Source organism: Heterocephalus glaber, unplaced genomic scaffold (assembly GCF_053883595.1).
Source record: "Heterocephalus glaber isolate CG9 unplaced genomic scaffold, H.glaber_assembly_v1.0 deba00001586, whole genome shotgun sequence".
Taxonomy (NCBI): Eukaryota; Metazoa; Chordata; class Mammalia; order Rodentia; family Bathyergidae; genus Heterocephalus; species Heterocephalus glaber.
The window spans coordinates 3,341,079-3,366,447 of NW_028258364.1; the positions used below are offsets into that span (position 1 = coordinate 3,341,079).

The following is a 25,369-nucleotide window of genomic DNA, read 5'->3' on the forward strand; positions in this document are numbered from 1 at the left end:
AAGAAGTTAGGTGTTTTATATGTGTCTGTATAGATGTGTGTTCAGAGCATACTTGTTAAAGCTGGCTTAGTGCAACTTCATTAAACAACCATTTTTTAAATTTTAGAATTATAAAATCTTAGGCTATTAATAGTTGGAAAGAACTTTAAGGATTATCAGGAATGACCTTTTTAACCTAAAAAATGAAAAAAAGAATCTTGTCAGGATTGCAAACCTAACTTGTAAAAGTTAGAACTGAGTCTTTGGACTCCTGAACCAGTTTTCTTTCTGATATATTTTCTGTATTTCATGGTTTTTCCTCATCTGTATAATTTTAATTTTGAAAGTTTATTTTTTAATACAGTTGCATTACAATTCTAAGACGCTAAAGACTGAATCACCTAATGCTTCTAGAGGATCTTCCTTGCCAAGAACTCTCTCCAAAGAGTCCAAGCTGTATGGTATGAAAGATAGTGCAACATCTCCTCCTTCTCCTCCTTTACCTTGCACTGTCCAGAGCAAGACTAACACCTTACTTCCTCCCCAGCCCCCACCTATACCCTCAGGTATTTAAGGAGAATATACTCTATTTGTCATGTTTTTCTTAATATTTAGTATTCCTACTTGCTGTATTGAGATCATCGAATTCACATGTTTTAAAAAGTGGAAATAGACTTGCAATAACTACTATACAGAATTCATATATGGAACTGTGGGCCAGCTAATTTTGGCTGTTTCTCAGATTCATGTTACTTTAGAATATCAGTTATTATTTTTAATAAAATTTAAGTTACTATATATGTAGAAAAGGGTAGTTTTATTATGTAATTCAAATTTAAGTTCTGTGATGAAATAGAAATATCAAACTTATCCATTTAAAGCAGAGTACTTTGATTGAGTTTAACTGCATTTATTAATTATTGTGGCATAGGAGATTACCTAAAACTTAGTGGCTCAAACAGTTTCTTTTGATCAAAAAATACAAGAGCAGTTTGGCTTGGTGAATCTAGTACAGGATCTTTCATGGGGTTGTAGTCAAGATATTGGTTAGGTCTGCAGTCACCAGAATACTTGGGTAAGGCTAGAAAATCTCCTTCCCTCGTGTCCCAGTTACATGGTTCGCTAAACTGGTCAGTCTTTCCACTGGGATACTTGAGTGTTTTCATTGACATTGAAGTTGACTTTCCTGAAAGGAATGATCCAAAAACAGAACATAGCTGAGCTTGCAGTATCTTTTATAGGTTAACTTCAAAAGTCACATACCGTCCCTCATAAAATATCTTACTGATCATACAAGTCATTGAGGGAGGAAACTAGAGAATGAATACCAGGAACAAGGATCGATCACTGGAAGCCATCTTAGAATCTGGTTACCACCCAGAACATGAATGGTACCTTCCATACATGACAGAATTTCCATAAAAGGGAGTATCATGCAGGCAAGATTTATTTTAGAATCTTCACTTGAGAGAGCTTGCTATTTAAACTTTTTAAGAGATAGTAGAGAATCATGGTGATGATATTTTTATGTCTCTTTTCAATAAACAAGACACATTAAATCGCTTCTCAGCCTTTTGGCTAAGATCAAGTGTGACAAGGCACATTAAGTGCATGGCAGATATTGGTATTCTATTTTATGAATCAGGAAAGTAAGACTCAAAGAATTTCATCATCTTTCGTAGATTCAAGCAACTAATAAATGTTTGAATTAGAAACCTAAGCCAAACTTATCTGTGTTGGATATTTCTATTCATTTTACTGAAGTGGAAATATTTACTAGGGAACAACACAAGGAGAAATGGCATCTTATGTAGAGAATTACAAATATGTACAGGAAAACCTGAAAACAATACCATTTTCCTCACTTGCCACTAAATATTGGTCAAGGTTCTCTGTATCTTCTTAAATGCACTAAAGGACCAATGGCAATGAGAGACTCAGCAGTTTAATTTGAATCAAAATGTGTGATCTAGAGCAAGTAAGAATCATCATTGTATTATACATCATTAATGATCTTTGTCTAACATTAATGTATCATTTCTAGCAACCTGTTTTTATTCTTTTAAGTCATAAGTATAAGCTGCTTCACCTGGTTAATCTGTCATGTCATTCTAATTTCTGACAAAATTGTCTTATGTTTTATTGTAACTTTTTATTAAATTCCATTAAATGTATCCTACATTTGTAAATGTTCTAGCCAAAGGAAAAGGAAGTGGAGGAGTAAAAACAGCCAAGTTATATGCCTGGGTAGCACTTCAGTCATTGCCAGAAGAAATGGTTATTAGCCCCTGCCTATTAGACTTTCTGGAAAAGGCTCTAGAAACTATCCCAATTACACCAATTGAAAGGAATTATACAGGTAAGCATCTTCTTTATATATTTACTTTCTCATCACATGTATTTTAGGATCCTGTTACTTACAAGAATTTCTTAATGCTAGGGGCCAGGGATCTAGCTCAGTGGTTCCGCTGCCTGCCTCGCAAGTGGAAGGACCCGAGTATGATCCCCGATACCAAAAAAAAAAAAGAAAGTAAAAAAAGAATTTCTTAATGCTATTATACGTCATTATACAGTGGTACCTCGGTTCATGTTCTCAATTCTGTCCATGATTCTGGTTGCAAACCGAATTGGACAAGAATTGAATCAAATTTCTCCATAAGGTCAACATTGAACCTAACCACTGAATTTGATTCTGGTCACAACTTGGTTTGCAACCAGAATCATGAAAAGAATCAAGTTGTGAACTGAGGTACCATTGTATATTCAATTATAAAGTTAAAGAGTTACAAAACTGAAAAAGAGCCTGAGAGATCATCTGATCCTCATTTTACAGTTGAGGAAACTAAATCCTGATGAGATTGATTATGTTTTCCTTATGTCTACAACTAGTTAATTTCAAAGTTCACAGTCTCAGGTCTTACCTTATTGTGTATCTTACACTAGAATTTCTGGACAGCAAGGGCATAATCATTTCTTTGTTCAGTGATTAGCAGCGGTGAATTTGAGATTGGGAGAATGAGCAAGATCTTTGAGTAGGGAAAGATGTATAGAATGAGGAGCTATAGAAGCAAGTATTTCTGGTTGTTCATACCTTTGATCTCAATAGTAGTATGAGATGAGGATCTTTTAATGAATAGTTTACCCTTGATCTAATAATAAAACTAAATATTTTAACAGCTGTCAGCTCACAAGATGAAGATATGGGACATTTTGACATACCAGATCCTATGGAAGAATCAACAACATCATTAGTATCTTCTTCAACATCTGCTTACTCTTCCTTCCCCGTAGATGTTGTGGTTTATGTACGGGTTCAGGTGATATACTTATATATTCCTTTTTACAGAAGAATGTTTGTATTAAGTTTGTCTGAATATGTTATTTCCCTTTAAAATTTTCTTAGACACAGTTGCATGGACCTTTAGTGCATCTAAGAATGCTTTTTAAGGTTGCCTGAACTCTGGGAAGTACATGTAAACTTTTATGTGTGTGTTTACTTTGCTTCTGAGAAGTTTCATACATCTTGGGTTTTCAAAATTTAGATCTCATTCTTTTGTGGCAAACATAAAATATATATATAATGCCTTTTCCTAATTATGGCACCTTTAGATCTTACCATTATGCTTCTTTCTGTGTAGCTATAAAGTGTAATTGAGTTATAAAGTAACAGTAGTAACTTTGTTAAAATCTCTGCTAAGAGTTACCTAGTTTTTATTTAATATTTTATTCTATGATGCAGTCCTATCAACAGGCCTGTGGGATTATATGTTAGCATGTGATTGAATCCAGTTATTAAGGAAGATTTGAAAACTAGTTGCATTCAAACTTCAAGATTTAGATTACCCTCAAAGTGATCAGTCTACAACTAAATGATCAATCTGAAAAGTAAAAAGTGCTAATAATCATCTGTTCCAGCTATTTTTTACAATATTATTTTGGCCAAAAGATCTTTTGCCTGATCAAAGTTAGATACCCTTTAGTTTTGTTCAGACTTTTTGAAACTCTGATGAAAACAGATAATGGGTGAGGATTGAGATTACTTTTATAGCCATGTTTTTATTATTTAATGTGAGATTACTTCCATTAAAAGATTTGATTATGAACAAGTATTATAATGAACATAAAAATGTTAAGATTTTGTTCAAATTATCTAAATGTAAATATTGCTCAGAGGTGGCTTCTCAGATGTTTACTTTCTAAATATGACAATAGTTTGTTACTATATATTGGTGCATATATCATATTTCTGTTTGAAAAAGCTATCACATTAAACATAGTCCTTTTAAGTGTCAAGTAAGTAAATAAATTTGGTGTATGTAGACTAAAGTGGAAATTAAATGTAACTTTTGGAATCCATTGTGAAATGCTTTAGTCATGAAATTCTTAAAAATGGCTTTCTATTCCTTTTAGCCCTCACAGATCAAATTTAGCTGTTTACCAGTGTCAAGAGTAGAATGCATGCTAAAGCTTCCATCCTTGGACTTGGTGTTTTCTTCAAACAGAGGAGAACTGGAGACTTTAGGGACAACATATCCTGCAGAGACTTTATCTCCTGGAGGTAATGCATCCCAGAGTGGAACAAAGACCTCTGGTAGCAAAACTGGAATACCAGGTATAGAAATATTGTTTTATTTCTCTGGTAGAAAGCCAAATACCATTTTTAAAATAAATATTTTAGTTGTAACTAATATGGATTTTAAAATGAATTTGCAGGAGAACATTTGAGAATTAGAATATTTATAGAACAACCTGCAGTAGAACATAGTTTGAATATATTTCATATGTTACTAGAACTTGAGTACTCTTTACTTTGTATTTTTATCTGAATAGCAACTGGATATCATTTTAGTTTCAGTTTGAATGTACACACAAGTACTTACATAATTAGTGAATGATCAATATGTTTGATTATTTTTGAGTGTTTCATTTTAATGTTGCTAGATTTTACATTTAAGTATACGCAATGTTGCAAATGGAAAATAAGAGGCAGACTGTTATAAAGATTTATCACTATCAAAATTTGAAAGAGCAGCACATTCTTTAAATGATTAAATTTTATTGTTACTTCATGTCTGTTTCATGAAAGATTTTGTTTGTAAAACACTATTGATGGTGCCAGGGATTTAGCTCAGTGGTTCTGCCGCCTGCCCGGCCAGTGCAAGAACCCGAGTTAGATCCCAGGTACCAAAAAAAAAAAAAAAAAATACACTATTGACGATTTTCTGATGAAATAGACATTCCTCACTAAAAGCTCTCAGTGCCAGTCCCATATACAGATCACAAACGTAAATGATTTTATTGAGCACTGTTAAGCAAAGAAACTAGATTGAATGAGAGTTGTTGAAGAGAATTGAATTACTATTAAAAAGAGTTCTTACCCACTGGATTTTGTCCCCCAGGATGTTTGGCAGTGTTTGCTGGGCATCCAGGGTATTGTCACAATTGAGAAAGTTTAAGTGGAAGCTAGTGGGGAAGCCAGGGATGCTGTTTCAACATCCTCTACATACACTAAAACCTTTTTCCTCCTCAGGAAGTGTTTAGTTTTCTAAAAATGACAACATATCATGCTAATGTTAAGAAAGCCTGCGTTACAGTAAAATTTTTTAAAATCCCGAAGTCCTGTTTTGAGAAAGGCTTGAAGGCAGGAGAGAGGGAAACAGCTTTCTTATTTGGAAAAAATACCCAAGGCCTGAGTCCAGTCTTTTGCACAGTCATCTTAGGTTCAGGACTTTACCCAAATACTCTGAACAAATATCAATAGAAAACACATCTCTAGTATTTACTTGTAATACTGGGGAAATGTTTAAAGCATACATTTGTTTTGCTCTGTGAATCTTTGAAAGTTTTCATAATACAGTATAGGAAAAATCAAAAAGTTAATCTCTTAGAAATAAAGCTTTTGCTGATAATGGTCACCCCTGTTGCACTTAACTCCAACATAGTGGCTGCTGGGGTTAAATAATAGTTAACAAGTCAACAGAATGAATGTTAGAGTGGTGATGTTGGTTTTTGAAAACACACTTTCTCATCATAAAAGAAATTGTCCATTATAAAAATGTAGAAAACAAATATGCTAAATAAAAAGAAATAATATCCTTTTATCATAAATGTCCAATATTATCTACTCTCCAGCATTGAGAGATAGTCTTTCTCAGACAAAATTGAAATATAGTTTCTTCTGCTGTGTAACTTTTTAAAGTTTAAACTAGCATTGGTAATTTCCCAAATTTTAAAATATTTCACTAAAATAATTTTAATGAGAAAATGAGATTCCAACATTCTGTATACCTTAGGGATTGTTTTCATTTTTATTTTTAAAATAATATTAAAATGAACACCTTTGCATGTATTTTTAAACAAAGATATTCTTAATAGAATTTCTGTGTCAGACGTGAACATTTTTCAAGTGTTTGATAGGTTTTACCATCTAATTAAACTAATATGTATGGATAACAAGTGCAATGTATTCTCAACACTTTTAAATTTTTTTTAATCATTGGCAATGTGATGGGGTAAAGTGGAATATTATTGTATTAATTTGTATTGTATTGCTTTTTATCTAGGCAAGAAAGGGATGTGAATAGTTTATTTTCTTTTAGAATTTTTAGCTCTTTAATGACAAAATGTCACATAAATATTAGCACTGAAATCATTATAGCAGTACTGTACACATACATACATGCATACATACATGTTCTGTGTAGAAATATATAGTGAAAGGAATATGTCAGTTAAAACTCTTGTATGCCTACATTTAATGATTCTTACAAAAATAAAATCACATCTCACATTTTATTATCATAAAACATTCAAGAAGGAATGATAATAAGAATAAATATATGAGAAGTGTCAGTTGTGGCAATATCCATTCTTTCAAAGGTGCTTTACTGATTGTTTACATGGTCAGGTTATTCTGAGGATGAAGTAGACATCAGTGGGCTTACTCAGTGGTTCCGCTAGTAAAACTGAACTTAGATAATAGCCAAGCAAACAAACATATTTTAAATGGAAATGTGAATTGGGTATGATTTAGCCAAGCAGAAAATTAGAAGAATGAACACTGCAGTTTGGAAATAAAAAGTCCACGAACCAGGGAAGTGTTGGCAACTTTGAAAAGAAAAATAATTTAAATGGAACATGATGAATGGAAGGTGAACTTGCATAAAAGTTTAGAGAGATGGGAAAGAGCCAGCTTATCTAGGAAAGCTAGTGAAAGTTTTACCAGGGAAGTAAATGTGATTCTGATTTACACTTTTATATTACACTTTTATAACACCACCCCAGCTACACTGTGGCAGTTGTTTGGAGTGGAAGGAAGCAGGGAGAGCCATTGGCCTTTTCAATAGTACAGGCAAACTTCATGATTGCTTAGGCTAGAATAGCAGTACTGAGTTCTAGGGAAATGGAAAAGATTTATATATTTGAGATATAGATATGATATGGTGTTAAATTGCATGATAGAGTCAGGAGTGGAAAGGATGACAAGTAACTTTCTGTGATCTAGGTTTAGGTATTTGCATAGAAGTTCCACTTCCTATACATGGGGAATACTGGAAGAACATTTCAGAGAAAATGGTGATAAGTTCAGTTTCGGACACAATAAGCTTTATATGCTTGTGACCCATTCTAGCACAAAGTCAAGTAGGCAGTTGTAATATATGAATCTAAAGGATGTCTTGTCTAGAAACTTATTTTTGTAATTACTGATAGTATCATATGTGCTATTATCAGATCATATTTTTCATGTTTAAAGTATATTTGGAGTTAGCATGCCCATCCTTGATAAATACTGACAATAAGGTCGTTTCACTGTCCAAGAGAAAGAGATCTTTTACATTCTTCATTCTTATACCTTAATCTGTCTGTATTGTTGCTTACAGAAATATGGACTCCAGCTACATGAAACAGATTTTTTCAGCTTGCTCCCTCCATTATGCTTAAACCCCAGCTATATGGGTTGCTTCTACTGCCTGCTTAGCAAAGGAGAAAAAGAAGTTTGAAAGCATGTAGTATGTCAGACATGTAATTATGTCAGACTTTATTAATTATTTTAAAGATAAACCGGGTATATGGCCTTGTTTTATTTAAAATGTAAAGTTACTGGAAAATATGTCTTAAGTCTTCATTTTGATGTTAAGGATTTAAAGCTATTGGTCAATTGATATTTGAGTGTTTCCATTTTACTTTCCAGTCATGTTTGTATTTTGAGAACATATTAGTGACTGGCTATTTCAGTTTTCTTTTGTGTTGAGAAATACTTTGGTTTCTTGTGTCCTCTGTAGGCTCATCAGGATTAGGCAGCCCTCTTAGCAGAAGCCGGCACAGCAGCAGTCAATCAGATCTCACCAGCTCCAGCAGCAGTTCATCTGGCCTGAGCTTCACTGCATGCATGTCTGACTTCTCTCTTTATGTATTTCATCCATATGGAGCAGGGAAACAAAAAACTGCTGTTTCTGGCCTCACACCTGGATCAGGAGGATTAGGTATACTTTGCATGTTTGTGTACTTGCTAAAATTTTAGCATCTTTTCAAGATTTTCAAGTATCTTTTCAAGCTTTCTTTCCATAAATCAGAATACATTTAGGAATGGAGATTAGCCAAGAACAGAAACTTTCCATTTTTTTCCCATTTGATAGTATGTTGACCCTACAAAATAAGTATAAATATGAAATAAGGAATTCAGATAAATTAATTATGTAAGAATCTAAAATTTAGAATATTTTCTAAGTGATATGCACAGCATAGTAATTTTTTTGGATATCAAAGGTTACTTATTATATTTCAACGTATTACTGAATCTATTTGTATAATAAATTATATTCCATAAAAAGCAAATTTTTAAATTGTGTGGTTATGTTTATTAATTTAACATTTATTTAACTCAGATATGTAGTGAAATTAAATTTCAGTGATATTTATGAAGTACAGATGAACCACTAAAATGCGTAAGATCTTGTTAGTGAATATTTTTTCACCAATATTTAGACAAATAATGCATAATCCATGTAAATTCTAGGGTTTTTTTAATTGGAGAAGGGTTATAAGATCACCAATTATGTTTATAAGTTTCAGCCTATTAAACTTAAGGATACTAATACGTATTAGATCCTTCTGCTTAAATTTTTACCTCACTTAAGAGATCTTGATTGATGGGATACTGTAGTATATTGGGTAATTTTCATCTAACTAGACAGTTGTGTATATGTGTACCTCTATACGTATATATTATTGATGGAGGTTTTATTGTTGTTTTAGGGAATGTGGATGAGGAACCCACTTCAGTGACTGGTCGAAAAGACTCTCTCAGTATAAACCTTGAATTTGTAAAAGTGAGTTTGTCTCGGATAAGGCGTTCAGGAGGTGCTTCATTTTTTGAAAGTCAGTCTGGAAGCAAGTCTGCAAGCAAAATGGACACTACGTTGATAAATATATCTGGTATTCAATTTTATATTTTTTAAATTAAAATGCTGTTTTCTAGAATTAAATAATGGCCTCTGCCTTAACAGTCTTTAAATATGAAGTGTGCTTAATATTATTTGGTGTTAAGTTGACTTAAAGGAGAGAAATGACAGTCTAGCCTACTGTGTTATTCCAAGGAATCAATGTTAGAAATATGGTTCTAGATAAATATATCATCCAAGGACCAAAATAGGCCTAATTCAGTAACTAAAAATTTATTTTCTTTACTTCTTCTCTAGTTTGAATTGGTAATTTTTTGTTTGTTTGTTTGATTTTCTAATTATAAATGCTTAAAACACTAAAAAGGAAAGAGTGACATTTTAAAAATGTTTAGTTGGCATCAGAAGGTCTTAACTGCGTGCATGGGCATTGCTAACTTATTTTCTTTACATTGTGACTTGAGTATTTAAAATTAAAAGCATATGGGATACTTTGAGCAATTCAGAGTACTGAGTAAAAGCTTTTATTAATCTAATAAATATGGCATTTTTCACTTATCCTGCAAACATATTATTCAGCAAACATTATTATTATTATTATTATTATTATTATTATTATTATTCAGCAAACATATTAAACCTATATTTTATGGTGAACTTTTCTCGGGCACTCTGCTAGGTGACTGGGAGTGCAGGCATAAATAAGAGCAGATCTTTACATTTAGACAAATAAATGACAGTTCAAGGTGATAAATGCTATATAAATCTATATAAAGGGAAGAAAACAATAAAGTCTGTCTTTAATGAGGATCAGGGAAGACTTCCCCAAGGAAATAGTATTTGGGCCAGATCTTGAAAACTGAGGAATATTCTTGAAGGTAGCAGCATGTTACTGTATTCAGTGTCACAGAAGCATCAAAAGCTTGTGCTTTTTCAGAGTACTGTGGTTTGCTACAGCTGAAGCACAGGGTATAACTGAACATTTAATTGGTTGTACAAAGTAGATGGGGCCAGAGGGAAAGAGGACTGGCTAGAGATGAAACTGATAAATAAATCAGGACTAGATTATGGAGTGACTTTTACACCAAGCTTCTGATCAGGTTCTGATCTTTTAGGCAATGAAAAGCCAGTAGAGGTTTTTAAGACATGGAATTGAAACAGCTATCAGCTATCTCCATTCAAACCATGTAAACATGAGCTCATTGTCTCACAGAGTCAAAGGATGAAATCACAGACAAAAAAAGAGGAAGGTAGGAGAGTGTTTATTAGAAACACAAGAAGAGAAATAGCTCCCTGTTGGGACCAATCCTGAGTGGGTTGCCATATGTCCCCTTGATCTAGAGCTTTGTAAAGAGAGTATGGTCATTGCTCATTTGTTTAGTGGCCACCTATCACAGATAGCTCTGTGGATTTAAAATGACCAATTGGAAAAAAAATGACCAATTGGACCTCAGGCTCTCTTAACCCAGTTACTCACCATATAGGGTTTAAAGAAAACAATGATTTTAAAGAAAAATTGCTTATTTTGCAATTTAAGTTCCTGGAAACTCAGCAACTTGGTAGGAAAGAGACACAATTCCATTTACTAGAGAGCGGCTACATTCCGTGTTGTATATAGGAGTTCATTCTTGGTCTAAAGTCCTATTTCACTGCCTAATCTTATTTTAATTGTTATCAGTGTGATTGACCACCCAACTTTATCTTTCCCTAGCTAGCTGCCTGTTCATAAGCTTAACTCTCTGCCCTGTCTTATAGAATGAGACTTCAGATTGGTATTTTAGAAAGAGAATCGATAGTAACCTGAAAGACAGAAGGGAAAAGATGCTTGAGGAGGCCCTAAATAAACCAAGAAATATTGAATATAGGCCTGAACCATGACAGTAAAAAAGGAAAAAATGAAATAGTTTCAACAGAGAAATGAGAATCCACAAGCTTAAAGATGAGTTTAAGGAGCAATAGAAGAGACAGCTCCCTGAAACTTTTAGCTTAGATGAAAGAAGGGGAATTGATGCCATTAACTTAGTTAAAAATAAAATTGATGAAAGAATTCCTATAGGAATTTAGGTGAAAGGATCTGAGGGGCAACTAGCTAATGTGCTGTGTGGGTATGTCTCAGACTGAAATAAGAACTTTACTGTGGGAGTCATTCGAATGTAAATCCTACAGGAGCTGAGGTAGAGAAATAGAAGAGTACATAAAGCAGGAATAAAATAATTCTGGAAGAACTCTGTTCCCAGAGCATAACTCTGGGAGAAGCCTATCAGAAAGCTTCCTGTCTAAAAGACACTGGTCTTGTCTACAAGGAAAATAGTAGTCCCTGCCACACAGCCATTAGCTTACAACTTCCTTTGAGGAAATTTGTATCCAGCTCATCTTGATCATTCATTTCCCATATTTGAGAGGAGCCCTGTATTAAAGTGCAAAGCTGGTTATGAGACTGATGTCTTTGAGAATTTCATGACAGTAATAATCAAATCCCAACTTGCCATCACCTCAAAAAAGGAAATTGAGCTAATTGCTTTATAATGTGCTATTTCTGTAATGTGTAGAAGGACATATAACCACTTGTTAATTATAATATGTAACTTATTTAATATTTCATGAATTGTAACAGTAAGTGTAATTCAACTGCATAATATGTTTAAAAATATTAAAAGTTTTGGATATTTGTTCAGAGTTCTAACAAATTTTATTTCTGTATCAGCTGTTTGCGATATTGGGTCTGCCTCCTTTAAATATGATATGCGCCGACTCAGTGAAATTCTGGCATTTCCAAGAGCCTGGTATAGGAGAAGTATTGCAAGACGTCTATTCCTTGGAGACCAAACTATAAATTTGCCAAGTAAGCATGTCATGTGATTATAATTAGGTTGATAGTACTAACTTTGTCTTTCTTGGTAAATTGTGCCATGTGATTCATTCACTCATTCAAGGAATGTCTAGCAAGCTCCTCTTATGCCCAGCACTAGCAGTATATCACAGAACCACACACATAACCATCTTACCCTTGTGCAGATGACATTCTGCCTGACATCATATTGTGATTATTATGTAGTCTTTGTAAAATGTAAAAATGAAGACATACATTTAACCATCCAAAATAATCATGGTTAAAGAATAGGAAACAGAAAAATCTGGGGACATGCTACCATTTTGCCTTCATTTATCTCTTGATCTTAGATATTGTTGCAGTTTTATGCTCAAGAGAAAATTGTGGCAGAGTAGAGTTAGCCTGATAACAGTGGAAAATATTAGAAATCCTAAGACTGCATCTGTTCCCTTACCTGTAAACTGGGATCAGGATACCTGTTTTACTCTTCTCATGGAGTATATATGAGAATCCAATAAGATAGTGGAATGTTCTTTATGAAGTATAAATTATCATATAGTTGCCAAGCAAAGACTTAAAAGGAATATATAATGTGATTTAAAATGATGTATGGATGAAATTATGCCATAGTGATTTTACTCTGTTACTTTTTTGGTTTTGTTGTCTACTTTTGTACTAGCATCTGGTCCAGGGACACCTGATTCCATTGAAGGGGTAAGCCAGCACCTTTCCCCTGAATCATCTAGAAAAGCTTATTGCAGGACCTGGGAACAGCCAAGTCAGTCAACCTCTTTCACCCACATGCCTCAGTCACCTAATGTGTTCAGTGAGCACATGACAAACAGCACCATGTCACCAGGGACAGCAGCACAGAGCCTGAAATCTCCAGCTTCCATAAGATCAAGAAGTGTGTCTGATTCTTCAGTTCCTCAAAGAGGTAGTACTGTTAGTTTTGTTATCAGTACCCCTTTGTTGTTCTCAAGATAAAAATTACAGTTCCTCCCAGATTTCTGCCCCAATTATAGGGAGATGTACTCTTAGAGTTTTTATGATAAATTGGGGAGAACAACCACAGAAACAACAACATAGACCAAACACTTAAAAGTACTGCCAGCAAAAGAGATTGCCAGATTTCCAGTAGCTTTGCAATGGCATAGGAAGGAAGGAATTACCTGATTCTAATTTTGTTAGTGTGTTCCTTATGGTATAGTATTTTTAGAAACCTATAGTGTAATAAAATTCCCAAAATGTGCCTCGATATTGTGTTCACTCAGTCATTCTTTAATCAGTCAGTATTTTTGAACTCTTATTTGGTTGGCCTTGTCCTTATACTGTGGCACCTCAGTTTACCAGCTTAATTCTTTTCTGCCATTCTAGTTGCAAACCAAATTGGTGCAAACTGACAAATTTCCCTGTAAGGTCAACATTGAACCTAACCATTGACTTTGGTTTGGTTCTTGTTCCATTTGGTTTGTAACCAGCATCATGGAAAGGATAAAGTTCACAAACTGTACTTGTTTCTGAATATAAAAACAAATGGTATGGTTCTTGTCACAAGATAGGAAAAGTATAATGAGCAAATGCAGGATTTATTTTACATGCTGAATCAATTAGAACACAGAAGACAAGCACCCTACCAGCCTTTGCACTTCAGAATGGACCCTGCCTTTCAGTCTTCTCCTTGACAGTGTATCTTAATGATTTTCTCCATCTTAGGGTGGTGAATGATCTGTGCTGCAATATCCTATGCACACGAAAATTTCCTCATATTAAATGGTGGCTATTCAGAATTTTGTGAGCTTTTAAGAAGAAAAGTTATCAGTACTTACTAAGCATTCAGTAAATGGTAACTCTTATTTTAGAAGCAGTATGACAGCTATTAAACATTAGGTTCTGATACATGAATATCATTGAAGAGATTAATAGTTTTGCCTTGTAATAGGCTTGGAATTTATGTGAATGGGTGTGTTTTGTTATTTTTCTATCTTTAGATTCACTTTCAAAAACATCAACTCCTGTTAACAAATCAAACAAAGCAGCAAGCCAGCAAGGGACACCATGGGAAACTCTTGTCGTGTTTGCTATCAACTTGAAGCAACTAAATGTTCAAATGAATATGAGTAATGTAATGGGCAATACAACGTAAGCTATCAGAGAAAATATAAGCTAAACAATTATTTATAGTTTTTATCTTATGTTGTGGTTAAGTAATCCAAAGCCTTGTTTAAAACTGAAATGTTTGAGACAACAGACAGTAGGTAAAAGAAAATTTTTTATTCTAAAAATGGTTTAAGGATAACTGATATAAAATAGTATGAAACATTCTAAAAAAAGAGGAAAAATTACACAAAAAATTGAGTAACTTTCTAGCTAGGGAGAAAGCTTCATCATCAGTATTAATATTCAAGTATTTACCACATATGAGTAGTTCATATAAAAAAAAAGTATTGTTTCATTGTCAGACCTGACCTTTTATTTAAGTAATCTGATTATTTAACTCTTGTCTTAATTGGTGATATTAGAATCCATCTATCTATACATCTAATAACCTTTTTTTTTTTAAAGATGGACGACTAGTGGTCTGAAAAGCCAAGGCCGTCTGTCAGTTGGAAGTAATCGTGATCGAGAGATTAGCATGTCTGTTGGTCTGGGAAGATCACAGTTAGATTCTAAAGGAGGAGTGGTTGGAGGGACCATAGATGTCAATGCTTTGGAGATGGTTGGTATGTTGAAATTTTACAGCTGGTCTAGCATATCTTCAAAATTTATGTTGAAAAATGTTTCAAAAATTCATTTTTATGAGGGTTTTTTTTTCTGCTTTAGCTCATATTTCTGAACATCCAAATCAGCAACCCAGCCACAAAATTCAGATTACCATGGGTTCTACTGAAGCTCGTGTTGATTACATGGGCTCAAGTATCCTCATGGGCATCTTCAGTAATGCGGATCTTAAGCTTCAAGATGAATGGAAAGTAAACCTGTATAATACATTGGATTCAAGCATGACTGATAAAAGGTATTTATTACGCTATTACTTTCTGAACACTGTATGTCTTAGCTTTTAACATACTTTTTTATCATTCAGTGAAAAAAATACAAGCAGTTCATTTTTCCTGCAAAATACTTTAATGTTATGCAACTAATACACATGAAAAGGCTGGGTGGGAAAGAGCATTTTTCTTGTACTCTTTAAGTATCTTCTGTGAGATATATGATTGAGATTCTCTTTTATGCTCTAGTGAAATTTTTGTCCATGGAGATTTGAAGTGGGATATTTTCCAAGTAATGATATCAAGATCAACTACACCAGACCTAATGAAAATAGGAATGAAGCTCCAGGAATTTTTCACACAGCAGTTTGATACCAGCAAACGAGCTCTGTCCACCTGGGGACCAGTTCCTTATCTTCCACCAAAGACAATGACTAACAACCTAGAAAAAAGTTCACAAGAACAATGTAAGAATTAGAATTAAGCTTTATCTTTCACTAAATGCGTTTTAGTCTTAATTTTTAAAAATAATAATCCATATACGTACTTACAAAGTATCTGGTGGGCTGTTTATCTAATTCACTCAGCAAAGAACTGATTTCCTGTACCAGTGGAGTTAGGATCCATTTGGAAAGTTATTTGCTCATCTCCTCCTCGTGCGACAAGTCATCTGCAGTTCTTGACTATCCCCGCTCCGTGCTCTTGACCGTGATTTATGACACTGTACTATTCTGGTTTGCAGCATGAACTATGGAATCAGAATAACTTAGTCTTGATTTGTTAACTATGCAATATTAGGCAAATTATTATTTTCATTATTTAAGTAATTGACAAATGTTTATTAAGCAATATGTACTGAGGTATGTTCTAGACAGGAGATCTAGTGGTGGACATAGTCCCTATCCTGAAGAGGTTTATATTTTACTGAGAGAGAGAGACAATAACTAATATACTAGCTAGATATATGAGAGGATTTCAGGTAGAAGTGCTGAGAAAAGAACAAAACAAGAGAAGGATAGAAAGAAAATTAAGGTGTAAGGACAGGTATTTTAGAAAAGGTAACCAGAGAAGCCTTTTCTGAAGTGACATTTTAGTGGAAATCTGAATAAAAATACAAAACTAAGACCTAAGTGTGTTGTGGGCATAAGGGAGCCATGGAAGGGCAGTAGGAACAAACTTGGTTTATTTGAGAATCATTAAGGTTCCCACTGTGGCTGGAGCAGAATGAACAATAAGTAAAACTTTAAACATGAATTCAGAAAAGTAGGCCCCAGATCAGATTGTAAATATGACAAGAAGCTGTTGAAGAATTTTGAACAAATTTAATATTTGATTACCTTAAAATACTCCTTTTTAAAGCATCACTTTGGCTACTGTATATAGAATAGACAATCCAGTGATGGAAAACATTCTAGAGCTTTCAATGATACAAACAGCCCACTGTGGCACGTGTGCCACTATTGATATAGGCAGTTAAGAATGGAAGTAAGGAAACTATTGCAATAGTTACTATTGCTAGAGTAACACACTTAGTTCCCAATGTAAGGAGATCTTTGCATAATGAGTCCAGGCAAAAGATGATAGTAATTTTAACTCGGCTGACAATGGTAAAAGCAATAAGTAGAAAATCAAAATGAGGATAATGTTTTAATAACTTTTTGTCACAGAAGTAATAAATAGACATTGAGAAAAAGAAACTATAAAATATAAGCAAAAGAGCAAAACATTACATTCTACCTAAAATCACTGTGACACCAAGACTCTTAGAGCGTACACTTTAAGATATTTTTCAATGCATCTGTATACCTATGTGTACTTTCTGTCAATATATCATTTGTACTGTTTAGTCTATGGAGACATTTTCTAGTCAGAAATCTCCAACTTTCCATTTGGCTGAGTATGTGTCTCCTCTAACTTTCAAAGTACATTCCAATTTCCATGACTGACCTAAAAATATCCTTTACAACTGGTTTACCCAAATCAGTACTTATCTAGTCCAAGATCACAGTTTAACTGTGTTTATCATCCATTACCCTCTTTTAATTTGCCATAGTTCCTTTTTTGATGAACTGACCTATTGAAGAGACATGATCAGTTATCCAGCAGAATGCCCTACTGTCTTGATTTTATGCAGTTGCTTTTTCTGGGTTGCACTTATTGTATTCCTCTAGTCCTTAAATTTCCTGTAAACAAGTATTGGTGTTAGGCGTATACAAATTAGGCATCTGCAAAATACGTGGCCTGGTTTCTTTAAAAAGGAAAAAACAATCATCAGGTGAAGAGAATTATTTTAGATTACAGAAAACATTCTAATTAAACATAATTCATGGTCCTTGGTTGGATCTGGGATAAGAGATGTGGAAAATAGCCAAAAAGAGTATTACTGAAATATGTGGGAAATGTGAAATTATGAATTTTGTGTTTGATTGATATATCTCAAACTTTAATGTGCATCTGAAACACCTGGAAATCTTTCTAAAGTCCGTATCTGATATAGCAAGTGTGAGGTGGAATTAAAATTCTGCATCTAAGGTCATGCTGATGCTACAGTCTCTGTCTTCACTCTGAGTAGCAAGAACACAGAAGAGTAAAAAGCAATACTTAAAATAACTCCTCTGTTGTTCTGCTCCTTCACTTGAGAAGCATCAAGATGAAATATCTAATGTGAGAATGATGTAAGATTTCACACAAGCACTTTGTAAATCAAAATCACTGCAAAAAATGTTAGTTATAATTATTAGCAAGGTATTTCTTTCACTCTTTCTAGCTCATAAAACATCTTTTCCCAGACTGTCTCTTTTGTTAGCTATTATTTAATGTTAGCCAGGTATTAGATATTATTTATCTATTACCTGAGTCATTTTCATCTACAGAAAGCAGGCTTTCCCATTCAGGATGTTCACGAGGCAGTTCATGGTATTTTTTGGTTTTCTTGTAGTGCTTGATGCAGCTCATCATCGACATTGGCCTGGAGTATTGAAGGTGGTATCAGGATGCCACATATCCTTATTTCAGATTCCATTACCAGAAGATGGAATGCAATTTGGAGGATCGATGAGCTTACATGGAAATCATATGACACTGGCTTGTTTTCATGGTCCAAATTTCCGTTCAAAATCTTGGGCCCTTTTTCATTTAGAAGAGCCAAATATTGCCTTTTGGACTGAAGCTCAGAAAATCTGGGAAGATGGTAAAGTGATGTATTTCCAGCTTTTAGTTTCTCCTGTCTTCTGATATGATTCTAAATGACAAAGGAATTTGCCTTTCTTTGATATATTTTTATGTTTTATTATAGTATTTCTGAAGTCCAGTTCTATTTGTTATTATGTACCTAACATGTCAAGAAATTCACTGTCAGTGAGTCCATGACATCTGGAATACATCGAAGGACCTATTTCTGAACTTGTCATCTTACTCTTTGTTTTTTAATTAAAGTTTGTATTGATGTGACTGGCCTTAGTCATGACTATATATAGTATTATGTGGATATTATAAGTATTTCATATGAAAACATGAAGATAGTAGTAAAGTGAGAAAATTCTTTGCCAGTCAAGACTATATTATAAACTTATGGACAAAGCTATGTTTTTACCTCTGTACAGTGATAATGTTTGACCATTAATTACCTGCTTGGTAGTTTCTTAATGATGAATGATGAAGGAATTAAAATGGTTAATACTCTTCATCTCACTAGGGATGAATTGAATTATAATTAAAAGAATTGTGTTTTTTCTCTTATTTATTCATTTTTATAGCCTTCCTTATCTGTGTATGACATAGCTAAATCTATTGCTCTCAGGTTACAGCTCTTTTCTTGGATCTAAGTATAGTTTGTCACTTTAAAATTCATTATATGTATTTTTTTGCTCTAGGCTCAAGTGATCATTCTACATATATTGTACAAACCTTGGATTTTCATCTGGGTCATAACACCATGGTTACCAAACCATGTGGTGCTTTGGAAAGTCCTATGGCAACGATAACCAAGATAACAAGGCGTCGCCATGAAAATCCACCCCATGGAGTAGCAAGTGTAAAAGAATGGTTCAATTATGTAACAGCCACAAGGAATGAAGGTTAAAAATTTGAGCCGTTGGAGAGTTTATTTTCTTTTTTCCTATTTTGGTTCTGTTAACTGTGTTTATTATTTAAGTGGAAGTAGGATTTTCATTTCTTTACATAGTTTTTATGTTAGTACTGTTAACTCAATAATTGTCTTACAAATGAATGATCACCCCAATAGTGAAACATTTCACATATTCAAGTTATTTTAGATGTAACTGAAAATATTTAAAGTAAAATTGGTTTTAAATAAATAAAATGAAGTTTACATATTGGAGAATATTTTTGGAAACCATTTGGAGATTTTTGGGGAAATATGAGATGCAAAAAATTGAAGTTTTAAGAAATTTCTTAGACAACAAAATAAACTGAATGCCACAAACATAAAGCTCTGCATAGCTAGAACAAAATTAAATATTGTTCCCATCAAGTCTTAAGTTTAGAGTGCTTTTGGTGAATTTTTTCCATTTATTTAGATACTTTAGTCTTATGATAATGTGGTCAGATAACTCTTACTTTGTGGTTGTTTTGGGGTTTGCATTTACAATTACGGCTTTTATCATCTAGTATACTGGAAATTGCCAGATTGAGACAGTAAAACTTCAGTGTTTTACTTAAAAGCAATCTTCTTTTCAAATGAAAAAGATGACTTAGACCTCATGGAGAATAACTACTGTGGAACAGGCAATGCTGAGGATTATAAATGTTCTAAAACCAAAGGAGGATAAAAAAGTAAATTAGGAGATTGTGCCTGTTTTGATCATTGTGTTTTTCAAAAAGGGATTTGGAGGGAAAGGAGTACTTTTCAACAGGGATGTTCCAGAGGGGCTATTAGCATATTAAATTGGTGTTTGTCTAGCTAGAAAAATATTAATTTTTATAAAGTATAGTGTAATCATAGTACATGTGTTAGGCAAAATTAGGGCTTCTAGCTAATTTCAAAGTCAAGATTATAGTAATCCTAAACTAGACTTGAATTCAGTTAAGAATAATATTCATTTTAAATTATGAGAAAACAAAACCAAAATATTTTGAGTTTATCCAAAATTATATTACAAAGCTTTGGTCTTGACAACAGTGATACACACACTTAAACAGACACCCACACATATGAATGCACATGCATGCACACAAACACACACCTTTATTTTTAAATGTGATTCTTCAACTTTTGAAATGATAAAAGTTCTGTATATTATAGGCTTATCGATGCTTCTTGGTTTAATTGACTCTTCTTGTCCTTGTGTTATGCATATAGAGCTAAACTTGCTACGTAATGTTGATGCTAATAACATGGAGAATAGCACTGCTGTGAAAAATTCCAGCTTATTGAGTGGATTCAGAGGAGGTTCTAGCTACAACCATGAAACTGAAACAATCTTTGCATTACCAAGGATGCAGCTTGACTTTAAATCCATTCATGTTCAAGAACCACAGGAACCTTCATTGCAAGGTATGTAGAAAACAACTTTAGTCTTTTAAGTTACTAAGAAAATTTCAAAAGAAATGCAAAGTATTTCTTTCTTCCCATAGTTTGCTTTGGTAATATTAGTTTAATTTCATGAAATTAATTTTATAAGTCAAATTGATAAATTTTCTTACAAGCTGTATGTCCTCTGGTAAGCTGATTTGTTCCTTTCTCTCCCAAGTAAAATGAAGAGTAAAATTAGACTTCTTTATAAAGGCTGTTATGAGTGACAAACTTCATATTATCATTGCAGATGCCAACTTGAAGCCAAAGGTAGAATGTAGCGTGGTAACAGAGTTCACTGACCACATTTGTGTGACCATGGATGCTGAACTGATCATGTTTCTTCATGATTTAGTGTCAGCTTATCTTAAAGAAAAGGAAAAAGGTGGGTTGCATATTTTTTATTTTTCTTTTAAGCTTCAGAAAAGGTGGCCGTCAGTGCCAATTATTTGGAATTTTATGGACTAGTGATAAAATGAGTGAAATGTCTCCTTTCTCTTACCAGTTGCAAGTGTCAGTAAATAGCATTACTATGACATATGGCAGGCTGAATATCCTCCAGATACAGGGGACTCTTTTTTAACCATACCTGACACTGAATCTTATTTTATACTTTACAAAAATTTTTGTATCATTATTTTAAATACATTTTCATTTAGGCTTTTTAGAAAATTTGTGCAGAATGGAAAAATACAAGAAATTGTTGCAAATTTAAGAAAATGACTAAAGTGTTGCATAATAAAATAGCATGAATCACATATATAAATAGAAAAGCTGAATAGAATAAAAAGATAAATAAATTCGTTTGGAATATAGGCAACATTGTTCAAATAAATAAGATCTCAATGGTATTTTGTTTTCATGAGCCAGCTAACATTGTTTACTAGAGTTTAAGTGTTTGTTCATTAAGAAATATACAATAACCCTAATATCTACTTGGGATTGGTTGAATATATTATAGCACTCTGTAGCTGTTTAAGAGAATTAAGTAGTTTAAAAGGTAATGATATGAATGCTCTCAAAACTGTTTATGGTCTTATGCGTATTCAAATATGATTGGTAAAACAACAGCTGTGATTTCTGAAAGAAAATAGCTTGGAATAAATATAATTTGTTCAGGACATACTATCATACTGTTTCATTTTTAATGAAGAAAAAATTTGTCTTGCAGATATTAAAAAATAAAAGATTATCAAAATACCATGTTGAAAGAGTGCAAAGTCAGCATAGTATAGATTGATTTGCTCTTGTATTGCTATTCAGTCAAGATGTGCCAAAAATGTAGTGAAAGAATAAAATCAGTAATGATGATTGGGAGAAATTGATCAGGCTTTAGTTTAAACTTCTAATTAAAGGTACTGAAATCATATAATAAATAGTATTTTATAGTATAAGGAGATCTAGTCTTCATATACAGAAGCAACATGTACCAGTCACTAGTAATATTTTTGTTTTTTCCTTTGTATTAATATTTAAACTTTAATGACAGAGATTAAACTTATGAAGTTTAGAATTCTTTTGAAATCTGTTTGATTTGAAAGCCTGCCAGTTTTATTTCTCTCAAATGTTCTCTGAAAACTTTGATATTTTATGAAATGTATTGATCTTAGTTTGCCACGAACTATACATATTTCAAAAACAAAATTCTCTTTTAATATACATTGTTGTAAAATATTTTTCAATGGGAAAAGAGGTGGAATTACAATAAGAAAATGTTATTTGTGGGGATTTCAGTTATTTACAGTTATTTAAAGAGCTATATTGTGTTATTACAAACTAGAAGGAGTTAATTTTAAGGCAGAAATAAGATAAATATCCCTGAAAAAAAATGCTTATCACCATGTAAGACTAAAGCAGCACAAAAATATTTCTGGAAAATCAAGATAAATTATAGCACTGTAACCACCACCGATAATAAAAGTACATCAACCAGGTAGTGGGTAGTCACTGAAGGCATCTGTTTTCTTAAGTAGTGAGGTACTACAATTCATTTCTAAACTCATTCCTAAGCAAGGTATAACTAGAGCTGCATAAGCATATCTTATTACCTAAAAAGTTGTTTCATGTTCAATTTATATCTTGAAAATTGTACTGTAAGAAATGCTGGTATTTATTAAACAAGGTCATATAAATGCTACTTATATCTCAGATTTGATTTTATACACAGATTTGATAGACAGTTTAAGATTTGTCTTATAAAACATTTACTTGAGTATTGATTATAAATTACTCGAGCATTATGTAAAAAAACTGCTCACATAAAAAGCTCCTAAGTGTGCCACAGCTCAAATACATATACACCCAGTTAACATACAAAAGCTATTGAATTATATACTTTGTTGTTTTGTTCCTGTTGTTGAATTATATATGTTAAATCAATTGTGTGGCATGTGAGTAATATCTCAGTAAAGCTGTTAAGTCCCCCTCCCTGCAGCCATTCTTTTGGACACCTACAACTATCAATTTCAGTGCCTATATCTACTATCAAATAAATCATCTCAGCATTCTTTTTTAATATCAGCTTTCTTTACTATTAGTGTTGACATCATTTTTCTCCAAGAAATACTAACAACTGCCACTTATTTATCACTTATTTTTAAATATTACCTTTTAAGGATTGTAACTAAATGAAGCTTTGGCAAGGGTATAGATAAAATGAGAGATGGAACCAATTACTCTGTTCTTACGGTGATTTTTAAAAATTTTATAAGATATATTTATAATAGTAATTTATCATTTTTATTATAGCCATTTTTCCACCACGAATTTTATCTACTCGACCAGGACAGAAAAGTCCAATTATTATACATGATGACAGTTCTTCTGATAAAGACAGAGAAGATGGCATCACTTATACTACTGTGGACTGGAGAGATTTTATGTGCAACACATGGCATCTAGAACCCACTCTTAGGTAAGTTGAGTATACATATTTTACATATCCTAAGACAGTGATGACAAACCTTTTAGAGCTTTAATGATAACAAACAGCTGTCTGCAGCACATGTGCTATAGGTTCACCACCATTGTCCTAAGGGAATATTATGAGCAAAGGGTTATGAATAACATAGGTTAAATATGATTACCAAAAAAATATATTTAAAAGTTAGTCATCTGTAACCCCTTCAGCTTCTGACTGCTATTTCTGCACCTGCTTCTTACTTTTGTAAGTTCACCTGGGAGAAGTAAAAGGGAGACAAACACTGAGAATAGTTCAGAACTGTCACATTCTTATCAGTTAATGTGAGGCTTACTCTCCTTTCACAGTATTATTTTTCTCACTTGACACCAAGATGTTATTTTCAGGTGTTTCAGGTAGATTCAGTGAAAAGATGCAGCAGAAGTTAACAACAATGTCTTATTGGATCTATATTATAACAATGTAATAGAACATACAATGTCACAGTGCCCTTCTTTTTGAATAAGCATGTAAAAAATGTTAATGCTGTCAGATACAGATACCTTTATTAAGTCATTTTCTACTACAGTCATGATCCCAATTATATCAACTTATTTTCATGTCACAATTTCAAGTCTTGCAGTGAGAGAGAGAGAGAGAAAAAAACCATTGACTCAGTTGTGATCATGTCATGTTTGGTGTCACATACTACTCATAATGCAAGACATTGCTCATTTATCAAGTTAAAATTTATTAGAAATGTTTGCTCATCTTGCAAAAACTCTCAGAACAAGTTACTCAAAATCCAAGGTTTTTGTATGTGTGTGTGTGTGTGTGTATTATATATATAATTCCCTAGCACAGCATTCTGCACAATCATATAGATTTAGATAAAGTTATTCAGAGATATTTATGCCACAATAATTCCAAGATAACCAAGTCTCCATTATACCATAGACTCTTACATAAGCAGAAAGTGGTGACTCTGTATCAAAACAACACTGAAATTCCACCTTATTCCAGTAACAGTAGCTATCATCAAGGACTCAAAAAACAACACCTGCTGGTTGTGGGGAAAAAGGAACACTTTTACATTGTTGCTGGGAATGTAAGCTAGTATAACCACTGTGGAAATCAGTATAGAGATTACTTCAAAAAAACTAAAATTAGAAATTCCATCTGACCCAGCTATACCTCTTCTAGGTATCTTCCTAAAAGAATTAAAGTCATCGTATTACAGTGATTTGTGCATACCTATGTTTATAGTACCACCACCCATAATAGCTAAATCTTGAAAGCAGCCTATATGTCCATCAGCAAATGAGTGGATAAAAAAAATGTGACATATACATACACAATGGAATATTACTGTCATAAGGAAAGAGAAACTTGAGTCATTTGTAGGAAAATAGATGAATCTTGAGATCCTAATAGTATGAAAAGAAAATCAGACACAGAAGGGTAAATATGATGTGATTTCTCTAAGATATGAAAGGCCCAAAATATCAATATAGAACAAAATAAAAGAGAGATGATAGGAGATAGCATGGTAAACTCTATGGAGATGGGAAGGTCTGGGGAGGGGATGAGTAGGGGAGTAAAAAGGATCAAGATGTGATACATATATATTCACCAGTTCCCTGAGATGAATGTAATTACTGTGTGTTGCAAACATACAATACTGATACAGTTTCCTAAAAAAGTAAGTAATATGTACTCAGATTTATTGTAACCAGATCA

The 25,369-nt window shown here is 33.1% G+C and overlaps 1 protein-coding gene across 11 annotated transcripts in view; it reads left to right on the forward strand.

The window, feature by feature from the left end:
* Positions 1–25,369, forward strand: part of Bltp1 (bridge-like lipid transfer protein family member 1) — a 241,252-nt gene that overhangs the window by 213,930 nt on the left and 1,953 nt on the right. For 10 of the 11 annotated variants that reach the window (XM_021236449.2, XM_021236453.2, XM_021236455.2 and 7 more), the window contains 17 exons: positions 344–545; positions 2,177–2,338; positions 3,157–3,296; positions 4,390–4,591; positions 8,262–8,462; positions 9,235–9,414; positions 12,082–12,219; positions 12,887–13,144; positions 14,199–14,349; positions 14,773–14,930; positions 15,031–15,223; positions 15,447–15,664; positions 18,136–18,387; positions 19,070–19,273; positions 20,518–20,712; positions 20,981–21,115; positions 23,479–23,644. In XM_021236449.2, the coding sequence (XP_021092108.2) occupies positions 344–545; positions 2,177–2,338; positions 3,157–3,296; positions 4,390–4,591; positions 8,262–8,462; positions 9,235–9,414; positions 12,082–12,219; positions 12,887–13,144; positions 14,199–14,349; positions 14,773–14,930; positions 15,031–15,223; positions 15,447–15,664; positions 18,136–18,387; positions 19,070–19,273; positions 20,518–20,712; positions 20,981–21,115; positions 23,479–23,644 (3,155 nt within the window). The remainder of the gene's footprint in view (positions 1–343; positions 546–2,176; positions 2,339–3,156; positions 3,297–4,389; positions 4,592–8,261; positions 8,463–9,234; positions 9,415–12,081; positions 12,220–12,886; positions 13,145–14,198; positions 14,350–14,772; positions 14,931–15,030; positions 15,224–15,446; positions 15,665–18,135; positions 18,388–19,069; positions 19,274–20,517; positions 20,713–20,980; positions 21,116–23,478; positions 23,645–25,369) is intronic. The other variant, XM_021236454.2, reaches the window with a different exon arrangement.